The sequence below is a fragment of the Schistocerca americana genome, chromosome 8 (genome assembly GCF_021461395.2).
Source record: "Schistocerca americana isolate TAMUIC-IGC-003095 chromosome 8, iqSchAmer2.1, whole genome shotgun sequence".
Taxonomy (NCBI): domain Eukaryota; kingdom Metazoa; phylum Arthropoda; class Insecta; order Orthoptera; family Acrididae; genus Schistocerca; species Schistocerca americana.
The window spans coordinates 322,929,521-322,952,233 of NC_060126.1; the positions used below are offsets into that span (position 1 = coordinate 322,929,521).

General features: G+C 40.6%; 1 protein-coding gene across 4 annotated transcripts in view; it reads left to right on the plus strand.

Annotated features, from left to right (window-relative positions):
* The window catches only part of LOC124544684 (DNA ligase 4), a 297,481-nt gene that overhangs the window by 172,654 nt on the left and 102,114 nt on the right, over positions 1-22,713 (plus strand). For all 4 annotated transcript variants that reach the window (XM_047123315.1, XM_047123316.1, XM_047123314.1 and 1 more), the window contains 3 exons: positions 5,661-5,818; positions 14,456-14,760; positions 18,833-18,953. In XM_047123315.1, the coding sequence (XP_046979271.1) occupies positions 5,661-5,818; positions 14,456-14,760; positions 18,833-18,953 (584 nt within the window). The remainder of the gene's footprint in view (positions 1-5,660; positions 5,819-14,455; positions 14,761-18,832; positions 18,954-22,713) is intronic.

The following is a 22,713-nucleotide window of genomic DNA, read 5'->3' on the forward strand; positions in this document are numbered from 1 at the left end:
ACCACCGGTTCATTCCCAGGGCTTCCACCATAGCCCGCCCCCTGTACTGCCTTCTGCGCAAGGGTGTTCCTTTTGATTGGACGCCTGCATGCGAGCGAGCGTTCACCTCGTTGAAGGACCTCCTCACGTCAGTGCCTTGTTTGGCTACTTTTGACCCCCATAAGCCGTTGGTCCTGGCTACAGATGGTTCGGAGTATGGGGTGGGGGCAGTCCTGGCCCATCGCAATGCAGATAGTTCCGAGCAACCACTGGCGTTTGCGTCTAAAACTCTTAGTCCCGCGCAGGCCCATTACTCCCAGGTGGAAAAAGAGGCTTTGGCCATTGTCTACGCTGTTACCAAGTTTCACCCTTTCTTGTATGGCACGAAGTTTCAGTTAATCACTGACCATAAGCCGTTAATATCGTTATTTGGCCCCGCCTCTCAGATTCCAGATAGGGTGGCCCACAGACTACAGCGCTGGGCCTTGTTCCTCTTTAAGTACCATTATGACATTCATTTTCGCCCTACCGGACAGCATGCCAATGCCAACGCTCTTTCCCGTCTTCCGGTGGGCCCGGATCCTATGTTCGATCGAGAGCAGATTATGTGTTTTCATTTGGATGTGGTGTCCCGCCAAGCAGTTGATGGCTTCCCGATCACTAGTTCTCGAGTCACCAGGGAAACAGCAGCTGACCCGGTTCTCCGGCAAGTAGTTCGCCTCATTCAGCAGGGGTGGTCATCCCGCCTTCCAGGCCGGGCCTCGGACCCTCTTCGTAATTATTTTATTCTACGAGACCGCCTCTCGGTCTTGGAAGGAGTTCTCCTTCTGGCTACTGATGATACAGCTCCTCACGTGGTTGTTCCTACAAGTTTATGAAGGGAGGTCCTCACCTTATTACATGCGGGGCACTGGGGTGTTTCCCGTACTAAAACCTTGGCTCTTAGACATGTGTACTGGCCCGGTATTGACAGAGAAATTGAGCGCTTGGTGGCCGCCTGTTCCCAGTGTGCGAGCCAACAGGCATCTCCCAGGGCAGCGTTCTCTTCATGGCCGCCGGCAACCCAAGCATGGGAACATGTTCACATCGATTTTGCGGGCCCGTTTCTCAATGGCTTTTGGCTCATTGTCATTGATGCTTATTCCCGATTCCCATATGTGGTTTGCTGCTCCTCAACCACTTCAGAAGTTGCAATCCAGGCACTAGCAAAAATCTTTTCTGTGGAAGGTCTGCCAATGACCCTGGTCTGGGACAATGGACTGCAGTTTATTTCGCAGACCTTCCAGGATTTTTGTAGGCGCTTCGGTATTCGGCACGTTTGCTCTCCCCCCTTCCATCCACAATCGAATGGGGAAGCCGAGCGCATGGTGCACACATTTAAGACACAGATGAAAAAGTATGTGCACGAATTTCCTGCGGAGGAAGCATTGACGTTTTTCCTGACGGCATACCGGCCCACACCAATGGGAGAACGCAGCCCCGCACAGCTCCTCCATGGGCACCAACCTAGGACTCTGCTGCACCTCCTCCGGCCTGGTCCTCGCCAGTCTTCACAAAACGGAGTACCTGGCTTTCCACTGGGTATGTCAGTCTGGGCCTGTGGGTTTGGTCGCAATCCACGTTGGATACCGGCGGTGGTCCTGCGCCGAAATGGCCACCGGCTCTATACCTTGCAGGCGGTGGACCGGGTGGTACGTCGTCACCAAAATCAGCTACGTCCACGTTTGGGCACCCACCCTCCGACTTCTCGGACACCGGCTTCCCCATTGCCGGCACCCGTGTTGGTTTCTCAGGGGACGTTACCGCCTCTCCCCACTCTGACTGTCGCACTGCGATGGTTCTCAGCCGTGGCAAACTCCAGTAGCTCCGGCACCGGCATCGCCATCTTTCGAGATGCCCCAGCGAGAGCCGGCCCCCCTCGCAGGCCCGGTTTCTCGGAGGCTGGTTCAACTGTGGTCGTCCCTTCCCCATCGTCCCCGCCACTGGGTCTTGCCCCTCCCGAGGTGGAACAGGATCCGGAGTTCGACAGCTTGTCACCCGTTCTGTCCCGAGCTCCGGTGGTGGGACGATGGAGGCCTCTTCATGTGGGTCACTTCCAGTCGTATTCGAAGGTTCCGGCTCGAGGGTTGGCAGATCCCCTCGACTCCGGCCTTCCAATGGATGTGGAGGTCATCGCTCTTGCCCGACGCTCCACCTTTAGACGCAGTGGATCACAGTGGCTTCACCCCCCCAAAGGAGGAGGAGTGCAGTAGCCACCAGAAAGATCGCGGGAGGCGCACATCGGCACGGTGCGTCACGGATGGTAGTTGCCGCAAGTAGAGTCCTGTCCACCAGAGGGCACGCAAGAATTCGGACGCAACCTCTGCCGGTGTAACGACGACAACAACTCAGGCAGCACGGGCGGTGCCCAGTCAGTTAACATCGGACATGCCTAGGACACAGTCCCGGTGTATGCTAAGTGAAGTGCTACGTAAACGTGAACAGTGTTACTACACTTTCCATGACAGTTTACCATCCATTAGAACACTCTGGAATTTGGATTCTGTAGACTCACTAATCATATGCCCATCCCATGTATCAAAATGACACTTTTAGTTGAATTGCTTCAATTTATTTTCTGCAAGTCATGAATGTATTTCTTGAACTGCAAACAGAAACGGTAGCGGTCCCAGCACTGACCCATGAGGCACCTCCCACTTTATTCAAGGCACAATCAGACCCACATCATAGCCTTCCTAATTACTTTTGCTGTCTGTCCTTAAAGTATAAGATGAACCAGTTATGAACTCTGACTCTTATTCCATAATGGTCTAACTTCTGCAGTAATATTCTTTGATTAGTTCAAATTCCTTCGTAAAATCAAAGAACGTGCATAGTGCTCACATCTTTTTGTTTAATCTATCTAGTACCTCACAGAGGAAAGAGAATATAGTGTTTCCAGTTTTTAAAGTAAGTATGAACTTCCAGCCTGGTTGAATAGCTATGGGGCAGCATCTTCTGTTAATTTGTGCAATGAAAAACCAGTCCAAAGTTGCAAATTTTACTTATTTTATTCACTTGATGACTAGTTTCAGGCCAAGACCCATTTTCAAATCATCATAACATAGTCAAAACTGGTATTTCAGTAGATGTGACCCACTAACACCACATGTAGAAACATGTGAGCCAATGCTGACCCTACAACTTAGAACATAGCTCGAAGCTTTATAACATTAAAGATATGTTTTGATCATGTTGACTAGAATACACTCTTTGAAATTCTTAAGGAAGCTGGAAACAAAAATAGTGGGAGAAAAAGATTATCTGCAACTTGTACGAAAACAAGACTACTTTTATGAGTACTTTCAACACAACAACAAGGTCATGTGTAGGGAATGGGACGTTTATTGGATCATTATCAGTTAGAGTTAGGAACAACACAGATTCTCCAATTGACTACTCTCAGCTTATCCTAAACTTCTTTGTTGTTTGCTGTAATTTATTTTGTTATATATCCTCAATTGCTTATGTTGGATGCACACTTAAGTTGTTTAATGTTAATGATCGTTTGAGCGCCTTGTACAATATTTTCTCTGGAGTTCGAATGGTGAATAATTGGATGACTCTAAAAGGTTATCAAATCAAATAACAAGACATGCAACACTGCCTAAATTTAAACTGGAGCCAGTGTACATCTATTTTTTAAATAATGCATATGATGATCAGCTTGCAGTTCATGAAGCACATTTCCTTTCATGAAATAATACCAATAATGTATGTAGACTTCACAGAGTCTAACTTATTTACACAAGTGGCAGCTAAATATCCATTCCTCACGTCCACCTTGTGTAAATAGTGATATACGAACTGAAGATGGCTGAACTCAACTGTAGCCAACACTGATTATGAAAGTGTGAGATTAAGTGCATATTAATGACTTTTACCGGTAGGTGACTGACATCTAAGGTGGCTGAACAGAGACTTGACACCACTGACAGACTCTTTTGTGATGTCAGTTGACTCACTGTGCACTGTCCTCAGTACCTATTTAAAGACTTGCATTGAAACATTTTTACAAAATCTTAAAATACAGATCAATTATATTTTTATTAAGAATATGAAAGACAGCAGTTGTAGGCAATATTTGTACACATGTAGTGGTGAAGTTTTTTAACTATTGGTTGTATATTTTTAAGTAGGTATCATACTGGGTTTTATTTTTATTATATCCTTTCTTCTAGAAGCGCTAGTCTTTCAAGGTTCACAGGACAGCTTCTGTGAAGTTTGGAAGATAGGAGATGAGGTACTGGCAGAATTGAAGCTGTGAGGATGGGTCGTGAGTCATGCTTGGGTAGCTTATTTGGTAGAATACTTGCCCGTGAAAGGCAAAGTTTCCAATTTCAAGTCTTGGTCCGGCACTCAATTTTAATTTGCCAGGAGGTTTCAGTTTTGATATTTTATGTAAACTAAATTTCTTTTTGTTGTATTATGTTTTATTTGTCCTGTTATCTAGAAAAAGCAGCTTATTCATAAGACTTTTGACAAATCAGTTTATAAGTATAAAGATGGAAGTGACCTCTATGCATAGTTATTTAAAATTATAAATAATACAGTGTGTGTATTTTTAAAATTACAAGGAATATGCTTCATACATTTATGTGTTTACGTAGTACACATCATAAAATAATCTTCAGTGAAATAAAAGCAATGGTGCTATAAATATGATGTAAATATGGATTTTATAAGGATATAAAAGAAAAAAATAGTATTTATAGTAGGTAACATAAATTTACTCGCCAAGCGGCAGCAGGGGAACACATACACAAAAAGGTTTAACTTTTACAAACTTTCAGAGCCAGTGGCTTCTTCGCCTGGCAGAAGAGTTGAAGGGGAATGAAGAGGGGTGAAGGAAAAGGACTGGAGAGGTTTAGGGAAAGGGGTACAGTTCACCGAAAAGTCACCCAGATGGATTTTCATGTGTATTGCTGCATGTAAAAATTATCCCCTGTCTCTTGCTATTTTCAGTACGACACCTGAAGATGGGCATATAAGTACCCAAAACCGGTCATGTCCTAAATAAAAGAATCTTACAACTGCAGTTGTATTTTCAACTTGTGGTATCCCGAGAAAGTCTATTAATAAAGTTTCAAGAAACAAGTTTTAAATGATAGGATAAGATTAGAATAATTAATGCATGCCCAGAGGCATTCAAATAATCATTCATTCTGCACTCCATGTGTGAGTGGGATGCGAAGACACCCTAATGACTGGTACAATGGGACATTCTCTCTGCCATGCACCTCTCAGTGGTTTGCAGAATATAGATGTAGCTGTAGATGGAGATATTTACAGACATTCTTCCTACACACTGCTCATGGATAGAATGGAAAACACACAGTGTTTCCGGTATGCTGTGTTTCATCAACCACTCATCATTTAGTGGCTTTTGGAGGATGTGGGTAAAATCCTACCTATATCTAACACACAATTATCCAAGTAAAACTTAACAAATGTGGTGTAATGGTACATGATGTCTCTTTATTAAAAACAGGTATATTTTGTTCTTTATTTTCTTTATCTCAGAGCACAGTATTTTAATTCCTTTATCAGTTCACAAAACCCTTGGGCATTACTGATGTGATTTGCTATGTTAACATAACATAAAAAAATTTCTGAGTTCCTCTTTCATGGAAATTTTCCAGAAAAGGCTTTGACTATACATACATTTATGGCAGCAATGCAATGACAGGAGTTCTCACGCCACTGTTGTCGAAACAGTTGCAACCTGGTGTTCAAAGTTTCATTATTGATGGAGAGATGATGGTCTGGGACAAGAACATTGTCGCATTTCGATCCAAAGGTATGTGGCATTGTTTTTAGTTCAAAATTCTAATTACCTGATCATGAGCTATATAAAAAGGAAATAGGCTTTATGATGGATGGCTTACATATCCAGCTATGTTTACAAAAGTTTCTATTTCTCTTAGTTTATTTTACTTGCATAGTCATACAAGCTAGGACCATGTCCGTTCCTTTACTTGTTTCTGATGCATTGGTTTCCTGCTATACAGAAAATCTGCTGATGCACCAAAACATGAATCACATTATTGATATTAAATAACTTTGCAGCCAAGAAAGTTTTTATCCTGGAACAAAATTTCCACATATAGGCTAGTGACAATAATGTCTTTTGATTGTTATAAAGTTTGTAATTAATTTGAAATTAGACTCAGAACATAAAGAACAGGTACTAAATGCACCACACACAAAATTATGATCTATTACAACACTTTATGGTCCTCATTATCATCTTTTTCATTAAGATCTTCTGTGGCTTGAGGTTTTGAAGTTCAGATAAACTGCCGATACATGTTTGATTATGAAGTATTATTACTATGTAGATGCTGTAGACACTAAATAATGTTGTCAGCCCGAGATAACAACTGAGCACTGCAAAGCAACAAAATTGTGCTTTTTGCTTTGGGCCCATGTACAAATGAATATCTGAGGAAGTGGTGAGACATCTTTTCATGAATGTCTGTGTGAGGATACACATATAGATAAAGCTGGTTCACCATAAGGTCAACAGATGTCAGTAGCATGGTTGCCTGCTACAATTTGAAAATTTATGACGGTGTGCTTTAGGTTCTTCTGGTTCTCACACACTAAGGAGCTCCTTATCATACATGGAATACTTCTTCTGGGCCATAGTGAAAAAAAAAAGAAAAAAAGCTTTATCTTGCCACTGTCACACTGCAGCACCAGCCATAGAATCTGATGCATCCACAAATAATGCAAGTTGATCATATAAACCAGGAAATGTGAAACGTGCGGTATTTTCAAGATCCTCTTTGCATTTTGGAACAACAGTTGCTTCTTCTGCCTAGTCAAACATGTCGTTGGTCATTTTTGGTTTTTCCTTTTAGGAAATAATTCAACAAAACATGGTTTTCAGCAGCATGTTCCAAATGCCATCAATAAAAATTGATGATTCCTAAGAATGCTCTAAGTTCACAAACTGGTTTGGGTCATTTGTAGTTTCTTATTGCTACAATCCTTTCTGGTTTTGGCTTCATTCCTGTGGGTGTAATTAAGTGTTCTAAGAATGTTAGCCATTGTACACCAAATACTGATTTTCCAACATTTATTACAACAAGATACATATTTAACTACTTAAAGAATAAATTTATATGCTCAACTTGTTGCTTCAGAGATTCACATAAATATAGTTTTCTTACAATTTCATTTATAAACCTCTGAAACGTGCTAGGTGCATTGCAAAGTCTGAAGGATATACAATTAAATTCATAAAGACTAATTGGTGTAATAATAGATGATTCTGGTTTATCTTCTTTGGTGGATGGAATTTGTTAATAGGATTTGAATAGGTTAATTTCTGAGAATATCTTTTTATTCATCAAATTTACATGACCAACTTTTAGAACTGGACACCAGCCTGGGAGAGTCATGTCATTCAGATGCTACAATCTCCACAAACTCGCCACTGGCCATTTAGCCTCATAGCAAGGTGTAGTGGACCAGCCTACTGTGCTTGTGATGGATGTATAATACCATTCCTTAACAGGTAGTGAAATTCTTTTTTAGCAGTTTGCAATTTATGTGCATCCAATCTACAAGCCTTGCTGTATGCTGGTGGACCATTAGACATTGTGATGTAATGCTACACTTTAGGCTTCAACACTGTGGTCGTATATTTTTTTAAAAAAAATAATATATTTGATTTGTTTGGTGAAAATCTTACGTAAAATTGTAATTTCCTATTTCTGTTGTGGTACCGTATTTACTCGAATCTAAGCCGCACTCGAATCTAAGCCGCACCTGAAAAATGAGACTCGAAATCAAGGGAAAAAAAATTCCCGAATCTGAGCCGCACCTGAAATTTGCGACTCGAAATTCAAGGGGAGAGAAAAGTTTTAGGCCGCACCTCAAAATCGAACCAAAGTTGGTCCATTGTAATATGAGACACAATTTACGTTGAATGAATGACGATACAGCGACAGTAGTTTGGTTTGAGTCGTAAGCTTAGCAGTTAAGCTTTACTAGGTAGCCAGTGCTATGCGTCAGGCGCTCCGTCCGTATTTATGCGAGTACCATTCCTTTTTCAAGTGCTCTGTCTGGTTTGAATCGATTGCTTATTTTGCTTTGATCTGATAAGTGCCGTTTTCTTTGTTATAGGTGTTCACGTCATCCTAAACTGAAAATGCATTACTGGACTGTCATGCATTGTTTGTCGCATTCTGACAGTGCGTGTTTACGGCCTGTCGCCGCTCGCGGCACGGCTTGCTTTTGTGCGCGCTACCGCCGCTTACAATTAAAAAAAAAAAAAGAGAGAGGGGAATCGTCTCATTAGCGAAACAATGGCAAGAGACTGCTATTTGTTGTTACTTACACTTTCTTTGATAATGCTCAACAAGAACCAAATAATAGACTGCGTATTTCAGAACATGTTCTGAACGAGAGTTCGGCGAAAATTTTTCTCCGTTTGAAAATCTTTGCGGCCGCTTCTGTAGTACATCAAATTCTGCACAGAAATTTGAGTCATCTTAGATTTGAAAATCTAGTCAGTTGCCATACTTCATTTCTGACTGTATCACTATTAGGCATAAGAATAATACGAATATAAACATGACACGATACGTATATTCTTCCGCGTTTGCTGTTGTCTCACTCTAGTTTCGTAGTTTATTAGGCAGGATTTAAATGAGATAGCAGCAAACGCGAAAGAATACATGGCAAAATGTTTATATTCGATTATTCTTATGGTGAAGAGAATACTGCATGTGATTCACATTTCATCAGGTTCCTATTAGCAACCAACTCTTCTCACTAGTAGGAAAAAATTCAGAACGTAGAGTTGGCCATATTGACAAACATCCTAAACAGTCTTGCCAGTCGGATTTTCGTAGTACATTGAAATTCTGTTACATTCGAAGATGAACAATACGGAATTTGTATTTACTTCGTTGGATAATGTATGAAAATGCAGTGGTCGAAACTCGGGGCGGAGAAAAAAAAAGCTCGTCTTCCACCTTTTTTTTTTTTTTTACTGACGCAGAGGTTTTGGCGAAAGTATTTATCTTTGTGCCTACAAAGCATACCTGTGTAGCGCTACATATATTCGGCAGCAGAAGTTATAGTTGTAGCGCCACCTACCAACATTTTTCAGAACTTCCGCTTGCTTTTCACTCGATTCTAAGCCGCAGGCGGTTTTTTGGATTACAAAAATCGGAAAAAAAGTGCGGCTTAGATTCGAGTAAATAAGGTACTTGATTTAAAGAGAAATGGTCATCAGGGAGAAACTTCTTGGCAAATTCAAATATGGCGGGCAATACAGACGATAGTAATCAGCTGGTAGAGCCATCTATCGGTAGGTCCGGTAGTTGAGCATCCCTCATTTCGCTAGCTTTAGACGCCTGTATTACACAGAATGTTGTAATAAACATTAGTTCTCAGGGGGCCCGATGGTAAGTGGTTACATTATGTACCAATTTTATTAATGATTGAACCTTTAATTTAATTTTACTGACTTTAGAATATTGAATGAGAAAAACAGAGAGCTCTCCTGCATTTAATAAATGATTTAATAAGAATAATGGTTTTGCCTTTGTAATGGCCAACCTATGCTGCAAGAGAAATGGTGGTTCTATCCGGAGCACTCAGTTAAAACCTTTGAATCAGAAGTTTTTACCTTTGACCCATTGGCAGCATGAATACTGAAATCACAGGATTTACCTTTCTTGCTTCTTGAAACTTGTATAACAGACAAATCTGTACCACTGTCTACCAGAAAATATCTTCCACAATTTTGATCTTTAACAAATAGGTGACATTGGTGGCTTGATGTGAGTACTGGGGTAAAACACTCAGCCCTGTTGTGTCTACCCTCTCTACTTTTCCTTATTTTGCCAATGGCAAGAATGAACACATTTTTCAGGCTTACATCATGTGCCAAATTTAGAATGACAATAGTAATATTTACCATTTTTATCAAATTTTGCTCTGCTTCAAGATCTACTGCATGATCTTTGCCTACATGCTTTTCAAAACATCTTAGTCTCATTTTACAATTATTAAATTTTTAAGAGAAGAGCATGGACTGACAGGGATGATGATTTGATGAAATGAACTGAATTGACACGCAGTTTGAACTTCCTCGACAAGAGTGCATTTCAATTATGATGTGCTATTTGAACTGTCTTATCCACTGTTTCATCAGATATAACTAAAATACTTTGAATACTACTAGGAAGTTTGTCAAGCCACTGTGATTTTAAGATCTTGTCTGACACATTAGTACCTGCACAGCTGTGCATTTTTCTTATCAATTGGCTAGGATTCTTGTTGCCAAGTTTTAAACCACTCAAAAGTTTTTAAATGTGTTGCTCTTCACTTTCTTTAAATATGGTGAAAAGTCGTTCTTTTACAAGAGAATATTTATTGTTCTCATCACTTGTAAGTAGATCACATATATTTTCAACAAATTTTGGCTACAGGTCTTTAGCTATACCAGTGATCATTGTACTTTGACTAAACCAGATATCTGGTTTCTCAGTCAAAAATGACAGTAGCTTAATGGTTACCTCATCAACTTCCAGTTTGTTTTCAGGATTATTCCCCTCACATCCATTTTCTATCAACATTAAGCCTACTTTTAAACACAGTATGTGACAAATTCAAGTTTAAAAAAATCACATTGAAAATTTTGCTGCAAATTTCGTTGCAAATGTCATGCCACCAATCATGTCGGGGTCACCAATTTATTTAAGGACTCAGTTTAACATGGATCTTTCTATTTATTTTTTTTATCTTGCACACAGTGAAAACTGAATTACAATAACAATGGAGTTACAACTTTCTTCTTTTGTCAAATACCAGAGATGATAATGCTATCATGCCAACATTACCTTTGCAAACATGCTATAGACATAGAAATACTAATAGCAGTTTTTCGTGTTCCCACTTGTTCATTCTGCACATTCATCACTTACATAAATTGTACTTTTTACAGTCTAATTTTTAGAATAATTTTACACCATCTTAAAAATTATGTATTGGACTTGTATAATTGTTCTTGAACACCTGGTGCACAGCTAGGGTAACATAATGAGGATAGTAATTCTGACAGTATCATTACCGCCCTTCTGTACAACTGCTTTCTTTGTCACATCTAATAAGCATGATATTCAAGTCGAGTGTTGAGAACAGTCAATATGTTTGTTCTGTTACATTGTTCATTAGCTACCTAGATGGATATTCTATTCCACAGAGTCTCTATATTTTAGTGATTGTACTATATTTTGCATACTATCAGCTGAAAATTTATTGAATTCAGAGAGAGCCCTAATGTTTTGGTTTGCAATTGTGTGTACATAGCAAATATGTTCAAATAGTGTTGGTCATTTTTAGTGTGTTACTTGTCTGAGTCATTGTCTGTTGCCTTCTCATTGCTTGGGCAGTCATAATGCACTTAGTGTGCTGCTAATTCTTGGTTTTTGGTAGTAACATTTAGTAAAGCTGCATTTTGGAGAATGCATGGTATCTGAAAATGACTCAACAGTCATGTATGATTGTGAGTATGGAGACAAGACATGAAAGATGTCATTATGCCTGCTACAAAACATGTAAGTTGCTGCATGACATTGTTAACATCGGAAAATGGATGAGAAGGTCAGCTCAAATCAACATATCAGGCACAATATACAATAGAATAGTGTAGCTTCTATCCTATGCAGATGATGTGGATATTATTGCAAGAACAGAACTAGCTACTAAAGAAGTGTATAAGGCACTGGTGGCAGCAGCAATAAAAGTGGGACTGGAAGTAAAATCAATAAAACCAAACACATGTGACTAATATGATCATAACTAAATACAGTGTTAGAAATTGACCAGGCGCAAATAGAATCTGTTAGTGAATTTGGCTATCTAGGACCACTGATAGTGTCACAGAATGATATTAGTATTAACATATGGCTTAGAAACGTGGACATTGACACAACAGTGTTAAGAGCTAATAGGATGTTTTGAATTAAATGTGTTAACTCAAAATCTAATGAATGCGGAGCATAGCATAGACAATATAATTTTGAACTTTACGTATTATATAAAGACCTTGAAATCATAAAGTTCATTAAAGTAAACCATCTGAAGTGTGTCGGCCTTCTTTTTTTTTACATGGAATATGAGAACCAACAAAAATAGCACTGCTGTAAAATGATACTTAGATGACATACAAGTAGTTTTAAAAATTATTGGTGGCAGAGGATGGGACGCAAGTTTTGTTAGAGCATAATTCCACAGATACACATGCAAAATATCTGCATAAAACAGGTCCACATGACAAATGTGACTAATTCAGAAGTGGTACTTTCAAGAGTATAAGCTATTCTCTTGACCATACCATTTCTGCCACCTCTGTATTATGGTACCACATTTGTTATGTGTATGTGTTTTATGCAGCTGTCTTGCAAGTGTATTAGTAGAATTATGTCCTAACAAACACTTGAAATACAGACAATGGTTTGAGAATGAATATTATCATTCAAGACTAGTCACCACTAAGAATTTTGCTGATTATGCTGTGGTGTACGGGAAGGTGTCGTCGTTGAGTGACTGTAGGAGGATACAAGATGACTTGGATAGGATTTGTGTTTGGTGTAAAGAATGGCAGCTAACTCTAAATATAGATAAATGTAAATTAATGCAGATGAATAAGAAAAAGAATCCTGTAATGTTTGAATACTCCATTAGTAGTGTAGCGCTTGACACAGTCACGTCGATTAAATATTTGGGCGTAACATTGCAGAGCGATATGAAGTGGGACAAGCGTGTAATGTCAGTTGTGGGGAAGGCAGATAGTCATCTTCGGTTCATTGGTAGAATTTTGGGAAGATGTGGTTCATCTGTAAAAGAGACAGCTTATAAAACACTAATACGACATTTTCTTGAGTACTGCTCGAGCGTTTGGGATCCCTATCAGGTCAGACTGAGGGAGGACATAGAAGCAATTCAGAGGTGGGCTGCTAGATTTGTTACTAGTAGGTTTGATATCATGCAAGTGTTAGGGAAATGCTTCAGAAACTCGGGTGGGAGTCTCTAGAGGAAAGGAAGCGTTCTTTTCGTGAATCGCTACTCAGGAAATTTAGAGAACCAGCATTTGAGGCTGACTGCAGTACAATTTTACTGCCGCCAACTTACATTTTGCTGAAAGACCACAAAGATGAGATAAGACAGATTAGGGCTCGTTCAGAGGCATATAGGCAGTCATTTTTCCCCCTTTCTGTTTGGGAGTGGAACAGGGAGAGAAGATGCTAGTTGTGGTATGAGGTACGCTCCGCCACGCACCGTATGGTGGATTGCGGAGTATGAATGTAGATGTAGATGAAATTGTATGCTGACAGTAACCTGTTCGAAAAATAATTAATATGGTTAGTCAATTATTTACAATAATTTTGTTTTTACTTAAGATTTTTTTTTCTGCATTTATGCAGTTATTTTACTGTCCCTACAACTGGTGTTGGAAAAAGAACAACCACCACTTGTCTTTCTATTCATATTTTCATTGGTGAAATTTATTTCAGTTGGAGTACCCATATTCAGTGACTTAGGGTGCAAATGTAAATACATGAACAACTGCTGTCTGTTGAAGTTGTTATCCACAATAACCAAAAGTGTTGATCATTGACTATGCAGCACTTTTAATAATACTGCATTATTTCTCAAGATGCTACAGAATGAATGTAGTTATTTCATACGTTAAGAAAGTCACTGCTACATTTCACTGATACTAGTACCACACTTTAATGTGACCTTTCTTCTGATCAGTAAAAGTCAGCTGACTTTGGGCTGCTATAGAATCTTTACACTTGTTGCCAATCTTAACTATTTAAAAGTTTTATGTGCCATAGCAATAAAGTAGCCATTGTGAAAACAGTGATTCCTGTGTGGTGTTGTGTGTAAGGGTTGTTAGTGGCACATATTCCAACATACTGTCAGTGACCAACACACTCATAAAAAATTATTTGCTTTAGTCTATGGTCAGAATTGTTATTTCATTAGGCAAGATAATTGTGACTATAGATTAAAGAAAATATTTTTTTCTGTTTTTATCAAAAAAAATGAGTACAAATGCTGTATCTGGTCCTTCTAGACATTCACCATCAACATTCACATCACTTTCGTGATACGTTAACCTATTACATGTTTTAAATGTATATATAAGCTATAATGTGGCTGCCCTGGCTAGCGGAAGCAGGGCTTGTCCAACCAATTGCCAGCTGTTTCACCTGAAAGTGTTTGATTAGTACATTTTGTACTTTGTACCATGAGCCATTGAACACAAGAGACTTGCATAAAATGAGTTTAAATTAATAATATAAAAAGCAAAAAGTAACTAGTTGAAATTGTTTCTCCACTGCTAATCTTTGCAAATATCTCACCATTCTACATTTAATTTAATATGTATCTTACTCCCTAGGTGACAACATTGACGTCAAGTCATTACAACCATGCTATTGTGTGTTCGACATACTTTTTTATAATGGTGAAGTTTTGACTAATAAGCCATTGTGTGACCGTATCAAATATCTCAACAGTCTCATTACTCCTTGTGAAGGGGTTGTGTTACAAACAGAAAGAAATATAGTGAAGACCAAGGATGAAGTGATAGAATGTTTAAATGAAGCCATTGACAATAAATTAGAGGGAATAATCCTTAAAGATCCAGAGTCAGTGTACAAACCAAACTCGAGGAAAGCTGGATGGTTCAAAATAAAGCCTGAGGTATGTATTCGTTTAGTTGTATCTTCAACATATTCTTAATATGTTAATAAAACACAAAATTGAAATCAAATAATGATTTAAACACAGACCACCTCTTACTTTAGTTACAACTTATTGAGTGGGGGGGGGGACAGGTGTCTAACAAAGAAGTAACTATTGTTGAACTGTTTGTTTTGTCTCTCTCTTTGTTCTTCTTAGGGGATAGTGCTCACCTTGTCCTTGGAACTCGGTAAGCTAAATGTTCCTCCTGCATTGTGCTAAATGGCTTGTACCAGGGGGAGCTCTACCTGTGTTGAGTTGATACAGATTTGTTGAACTCAGCTCTCCTGAGATGGAATGTCTGGGAGTTTCCTTGTGAGTTCCTGCCATTCCTCATCTAATAGTGGAAGGTGGGAAATCTACATCCAGTATTGTGATAGAATTGTCTTTGCCTCTGGTTAAAGCCCTCCACCTCACACCAAACCGGAGGACCGCAAGACGATGCTGCAAAATGTTAGCCCTGCTTCCACCCCTTGAGTGAGAATGGGTGTCTTCACTGATGCAGTCAGCACCTGTGGAAATAGAGGATGACCTGTGAACCCACGTGGCAGGCACCATTTTTGTCAAATGACAGTGATTTGTAGCAGGGCACACGCGGTGTGCTCAGTCACTTCCAGCAGAGCCTGCTCCACATCTGAACATCTCAGAGTTGGACAACCCCTCCTTGCCCCCTGCAAGGAAACAGAATGAACACTATAAAATTGTTAAGGCTTTCATGGCCACTTGTTGAAAAACTGCCTATTGGCATGTGTCTCGTATTCTTCAGGTGACGTCCATCTGATGATTTTTCTGACGCTTTACCAGCACGAGTGGCTGGCATTGTCAAAGTTTCAGCCTCCATTGCTGGTGGTGGACTGGAACCAAGCTCGCAGCCACAGACTGCATGTACGTGGCATGCCAATATCCAAGCACTTCTCCACAGTCATTTTCGGTGTGGTTCTCCTCTCACTACCTGCAATGGTCGCTTGCTGCAGTGGGGGGGTAGCCAGGATCCGTTTACGTGGAGGCTTTATTCCTTCTTGCTGAAGCTATTTTTGTGTTTGTGTATTTCTAAAGCATCTCTCAACAAGCGGGTGTGATAGCTCTTATCTACAGCCAGAACTCTCGTGTTGGTGAATTTTACTATGTGGTCAATCTCACACAGTAGGTGCTCTGCCATGGCCAATTTCTACACTTGTCACAATTTGCAATGTTGCTTGTGTTCTGTGATACTGCTGTTGAGTGATCATCTAGTCATTCCAACATAAACTTTTCTGCACGTGCATGGGATGCGGTATATTCCCGACATTGCAAGTGGGTCTCTTGTATCCTTTGCTGATCTGAGACACCCTCTGATCTTCTTTGTCTGTTTGTAAATAGTCTTTATGCTATGTTTATGCACTATATGGCTCATTCTGTCCATCACTTTGGGAAAATATGGCAGAAAGGCCATACCCAACATTTATTTTTCTGATGCGTTACTTTGCCGAGTGTTTAACTCTGTTATTCTTCTAATATAACTGGTGGAGTACTCATTGCTCCTCAGAACACCTTCCAGGTGTTGCATTTCACATCTGAAGTGCTGTGGTTAACATATTCATCTTGCTTGCATTACAAGTGTATTAATCATCCCTCTTTTCTGGCTGAGATGGTGATTTGCTAGTCTGTTCAGGTATCAGTCCATGTATGTCAGTTTTTGATATAGATATATAGAATTACACAAACACAAGAATAACTGCAGCAAGAAGGAATAAAGCCTCAAAGTAAATGGATCCTGGCTCTCCGTGCTGCAGTGAACAAACATTGCAAGTAGCAAGAGGAGAACCGCACCAGAAATGACTGCAGAGAAGCACTTGAACATTGCCGTGCAATGTACACATATTCTGCGGCCGTGAGCTTGACTCCAGTCCACCACCAGCAATGGAGGGTGAAACTCTTGACAATGCTAGTGACTCATGCTGGCAAAATGTTAGAAAAATCATCAGACAAACATCGGCCAAAGAACCTGAGACAGAAGCCAATAGGCAGTTTGTCAGAGTGGACACTGTCCTTCTTTCCCACTATTTCCCTAAAGGGCTTCATCACTAGCTTAACACTGGAGTTCCCAATGAGAAGCAATCTGACCCCCTTGTGCTTGTTCGCACCTTTCAGGATGATATTCGGAGAAGCTGCAATGCTAGAAAATTGTACCAGAATGCAGAAAGACCTGCAGAAGATTGACGCTTGGTGCAAGAATGGACTGTTGACCCTCACTTTAAACAGGCGTACTGTCTTGCACATAAATAGACAGAAGGGCGTATTATTACACAAGTGATGAAGAAACACGGGAAGCAGTCACATCCACAAAATATCTATGAGTATGAATACAGGGCAATTTAAAGTGGAACAATCACATAAAGGATAAGGCACATATCAGACTGAACTTCATTGAAAGAATCCTCAGGAAGTATAGTCCACCCACAAAGGAGGTAGCGTACAAAACCCTCATTCAACCAACACTTGAATATTTCTTGTCAGTCTGAGATCTGTACTAGGTAGGATTGATAGAGGAAATAGGGAAGATCCAAACGAGAGCAGCTTGTTTCATTAAAGGTTTGTTTAGATCGTGAAGAAGTGTCAGAAAGATGCTCAGCAAACACCAGTGGCAGGTGCTCCAAGAGAGTCATTCTGCATCATGGTGTGATTTACTGTTAAAATTCCGAAACCATTGATTTTTAGAAGAGTCAACCAATAAGTTGCTTCCTTCTACATAAATCTTGAGAAAACACAGTGAAGTATAAAATTAGAGAGGTTTGAACTTGTAAGGAGGCTTACTAACCATCATTCTTCTGATGAACTATTCGCAGCTGCAAAAGGAAATGGACGAATTGGAAATGGGCCACAAACATGGGTTCTACAGCATGTGGGAATTTAGGGTATTGAAGCAACAGCTGAAATAGGTACAGATGTCTGCGTGGAAAATACAGTTTCGCAGCTGCCTCACTATTGAGAAATATAATCATGCATCTCTTAAAGGAGGGGTGACTAGGGATAAAGCTCGACAATCTATGGTTGGTAAAACAGACAAATGACTGAGGCATTCTTCATTCTGGCAGCATGGCTGAGAGGAAGTATTTTTAATGCACCTCCAGATAGGACACTTCTCCAGCACATGGATTTCTCCTCTGGTGAGAGGCCCAACCAATGGGCAGTGCTTATTGTGTACAGATGTCTATGAGTTACATTTTAGCAGAATGTATTTTATATCAAGATATAAGGAGAGAAACTGGCTTACCAGCTTAACTGCCCATTATTGTGGGAAATAAAGACTCAAATGTGATTTGTGTTTTAAGCTACTACATAATGACTGACTTTCAACTTCGGTAATTATATTTTAATGTGTTTTCAGGGTGGCTGGTTCATCCTATTATTTCCCAAAGATCAGTCAGTCACTCTTCCATGTCATATTGTGTTAACTATTTTGTGGTAATTGTCGGTGTGTTTTAACAATTGGTTTTACAAAAGAAATGAGTTTTACATATTTTGTTGGTCTGTGTAAAAATGTGTGTATGAGTTAATGAGAGTGGAGTGGGTTAGGTGAGATTTATATTTCATATTTTACCTTTTGGGACATAATTTTTAAACAGTATTGCCATATTTGTCTCCAATTTGTTTATTTAGGGCACTGATGACCTCACTGTTTGTGCCCATACATACCACCAATCTTCTTCTCCTCCTACTCCTCCTCCTCCTCCTCCTCCTCCTCCTCCTCCCTCCTCTGACATGGTCTGTGCCTGTGTTCTAAGGAGGGAGGGGGGTTGATGGAGGAGGGGGGGTGGGGGTGGGGGAGTTGCATGTGTGTCTTGTGTTCTCACCCACATGATATGAAGAGGAACAGAAATTCTAGATTGAGCAGCAATTTTCTCTATATTTTCATGGGCCCGTCTGCTTCACAAAAGTTTTATCTGTACAGCCATGGTGATCTGTCCTAATCACATTGTTAACATACTGTTCAATAATGTTACAAAAAGAAATTACTTTTGGATATGAACCAAGGGACATTGTTGCTTTACAGTATACAGGAGGTTTAATGGATCAAGTGGATGCCATAATTATTGGTGGTTACTATGGTGATGGGCGAAGAAGAGGAATCGTTAGCCACTTTCTTTTGGCTGCAGCTGTTTCAAAAGATGGAGGTATGTATGACTACTTAATTGTTAATTCAACTTATGGTTGATTTAGGTACACTTAATAAAGGCCTTGATACGCCTGGGAATTAAGTCAAACAGAGCTTGGATAGTGTGTACAGGTACAAAAAAAATGGCTCTGAGGACTATGGGACTTAACTTCTGAGGTCATCAGTCCCCTAGAACTTAGAACTACTTAAACCTAACTAATCTAAGGACATCACAGACATCCATGCCCGAGGCAGGATTCGAACCTGCGACCGTAGCAGTCGCGTGGTTCCAGATTGTAGTGCCTAGAACCGCCCGGCCATCCCGGCCGGCTGTACGGGTACAGCTGCCCATGCAGCTTCAACACGATACCACAGTTCATCAAGAGTAGTGACTGGCATATTGTGACGAGCCAGTTGCTCGGCCATAATTGACCAGACATTTTCAGTTGGTGAGAGATCTGGAGAATGTGCTGGCCAGGGCAGCAGTCGAACATTTTATGTATCCAGAAAGGCCCGTACAGGACCTGCAATATGCGGTCGTGCATTATCCTGCTGAAATGTAGGGTTTCGCAGGGATCAAATGAATGGTAGAGCCACGGGTCGTAACACATCTGAAATGTAACATGCACTGTTCAAAGTGCCGTCAATGCGAACAAGAGGTGACCGAGACGTGTAACCAATGGCATCCCCTACCATCACGCCGGGTGATACGCCAGTATGGTGATGACGAATACACGCTTCCAATGTGCGTTCACCATCATGTCGCCAAACACGGATGCGACCGTCATGATGCTGTAAACAGAACCTGGATTCATTCGAAAAAATGACGTTTTGCCATTCATGCACCCAGGTTCGTCGCTGAATACACCATCACAGGCGCTCCTGTCTGTGATGCAGCGTCAAGGGTAATCGCAGCCATGGTCTCCAAGCTGATAGTCCATGCTGCTGCAAACATCGTCGAACTGTTCATGCAGATGGTAGTTATCTTGCAAACGTCCCCATCTGTTGACTCAGGGGTTGGGACGTGGCTGCACGATCTGTTACAGCCATGCGGATAAGATGCCTGTCATCTCGACTGCTAGTAATACGAGGCCATTGGGATCCAGCACGGTGTTCCATATTACCCTCCTGAACCCACCGATTCCGTATTCTGCTAACAGTCATTGAATCTTGACCAACGCGAGCAGCAATGTCGCGATACGATAAACCGCAATCGTGATAGGCTACAATCCGACCTTTATCAAAGTCGGAAACGTGATGGTACACATTTCTCCTCCTTACACGAGGCATCACAACATTTCACCAGGCAATGCTGGTCAGCTGCTGTTTGTGTATGAGAAATTGTTTGGAAACTTTCCTCATGTCAGCACGTTGTAGGTGTCGCCAATGGCGCCAACCTTGTGTGAATGCTCTGAAAATCTAATCATTTGCATATCACAGCATCTTATTCCTGTCAGTTAAATTTCGCATCTGTAGCACGTCATCTTCATGGTGTAGCAATTTTAATGGCCAATAGTGGATATTCTCATATAATTGACAGTATCAAAACACAGAGACAGAGAGAGAGTGGGATGGTGCTACATTGTCGAAGCTCTGTGGTCTGACGGATTGAGTAGTTGGTCTTACATGGCATTAATTGAGAGCACATTGAAGAGGAAAAAGGAAAGAATTTTCAAGGGTGGGATATAACAGCAGAAGAGAAGGGGAATGTGTCGCAAGTGAAATCAGTGGAATATATAACGGATACAGTGGAAGAAAGTTTTGGAGGTAGGGAGTAGCAGGAAGAATAAAAACCATTGTGGATAAGGGTCCATAAACCTATAATTCAAACTTCTGATTATAGGTAAGAAAAGGTGGAGCAACAGTTTGAAGTAGATGAATTAAGAAATTAATGAGGTGGAGGAAGAGAAGACTAATGTGTCATAGGCTTGGTGTAGGTGTAGAACAGGGACTGCAGACATTGAGGCCGAGATTAAGTGTTGGTGAGATGTTCAGATAAGAAGAGTTGGTGCAGGAGGGGTGGGATTCAGTTATGACAGATTGTGAAGTTCCCAGGGAAGTCAACCATTTTGTTCTCATCAGCATTCTCTTCCTTTGGGTTGATAAGCTTGGAGTAGAACAGGAGTAGATTGGGATGTACTTCGTGATGCGTGCAACATGTCTTGCACATGAACTTTTCATGTAGGTGGCAAGGGGTTTGGAAGCAGTCTTTCACAAAGGCAAGACCATATTTCTGAGACTGGGTGACTCACAGAACTCCACTTTAGAAGAACTAGGAAGGCTTTTAAAGAGGACATCCTACATTTCTTTATTTGATGGAATATAGTCAAAGCCATGGTAAAAGATATAATTCAGCTGTTGCAGTAAGATGTGATATAAAGTAATGAAAGGATGCCAATTGCTGCTGATGCATAATAAGCTGCTGAAACATAATAAATGAGAGTAAACAGACTCTGGAAAGATGGCGAAGATACTTGAATGACGTGCTGAATCAAGAGACAGTGCAAGCAGACAATATCTCTAATGATTGTGAGCAAGTATTGGGTGATGAACAGCCATTGGATGGCCTAGGGTTAGAGGACGTTAAAAAAGCTTTAACTAAACTGAATAATAACAAGGTTCCTGGCACTGATAGCATTCCTACAGAACTGCTAAAATGTGGAGGAGCAACATTAAAGCAGTTTCTGTTTAACTTATCACTCTGATATTGGAACAGGAAAGGATAGCAGATGTATGGAATGAAGGAATATTATGTCCCATACATAAAGAGGCCGACCGAATGGAGTGTAAAATCCACCGTGGAACCACCCTCCCGAATCTGGGGCACAAGGCATTACCCAATATTATTTTTGATCGACTACTCCCACAGGTAGATAAAGCAATAGAAACCAGTTGTTTGATGCCTTACAGGAGATGGGGATACATGGAAAGCTCCTGAGAATGGTTAAAATGATGATATCTGACATAGAAGCTGCTTTCGATTTCGAGGAAATTACTCAGACCCCCTGGAAATAAAAAATGTGCTACATCAAGGAGATGCATTAGCATGCATTGCTGATATCAGCAAATAACGCATATTTCACCTTGAGTAATTTATTCCAATCAAGACTTCTCAGCCACGCAACAAATTTCACTATTTATAAAACCGTTATTAGTCCAGTTCTCACTTATGCTTCGGAAACATGGCCCTTGAAGAAAGTGATGCAAGGCTGCTCAACGGATTTGAGAGGAAAGTTTTGAGAAGAATAATTGTCCCTGTGAATGACAGAGAACAGCGGAGGAAAAGGTACAATGCAGAATTGTACACTATATATGCCGATGCTCCTGTAACAAAAATCATACAATCAGGAAGGATAAGATTGGCAGGTCATGTGGCAGGTATGGAGGAGTCTGAGGTGATAAAGAAGATTCTCTTTGGTAATCCAGGAGGACAAAGAGGGCGAGGTTGACCTGGAGCAAGATGGCTGGATGGAGTGGAAGAAAACCTACGGAAGCTCAGATGCAGAAACTGGAGGAGGGTAGCAGATGGCTGGATGGAGTGGAAGAAGACCTACGGAAGCTCAGATGCAGAAACTGGAGGAGGGTAGCATGTGACCGGGATGGATGGCGGAAGCTCGTTGGGAAGTCCAAGGTTCATCCTGGACTGAAGTGCCACAGAAGAAGAAGATTTGATTTTATTATAGTGATACGTATTGTATCATTGCATATAGGCCTTGTCATTTTGATTGCACAGTATGTGCACTCTACAGCCTAGTGTACATATGGAAGAGATTGGAGCA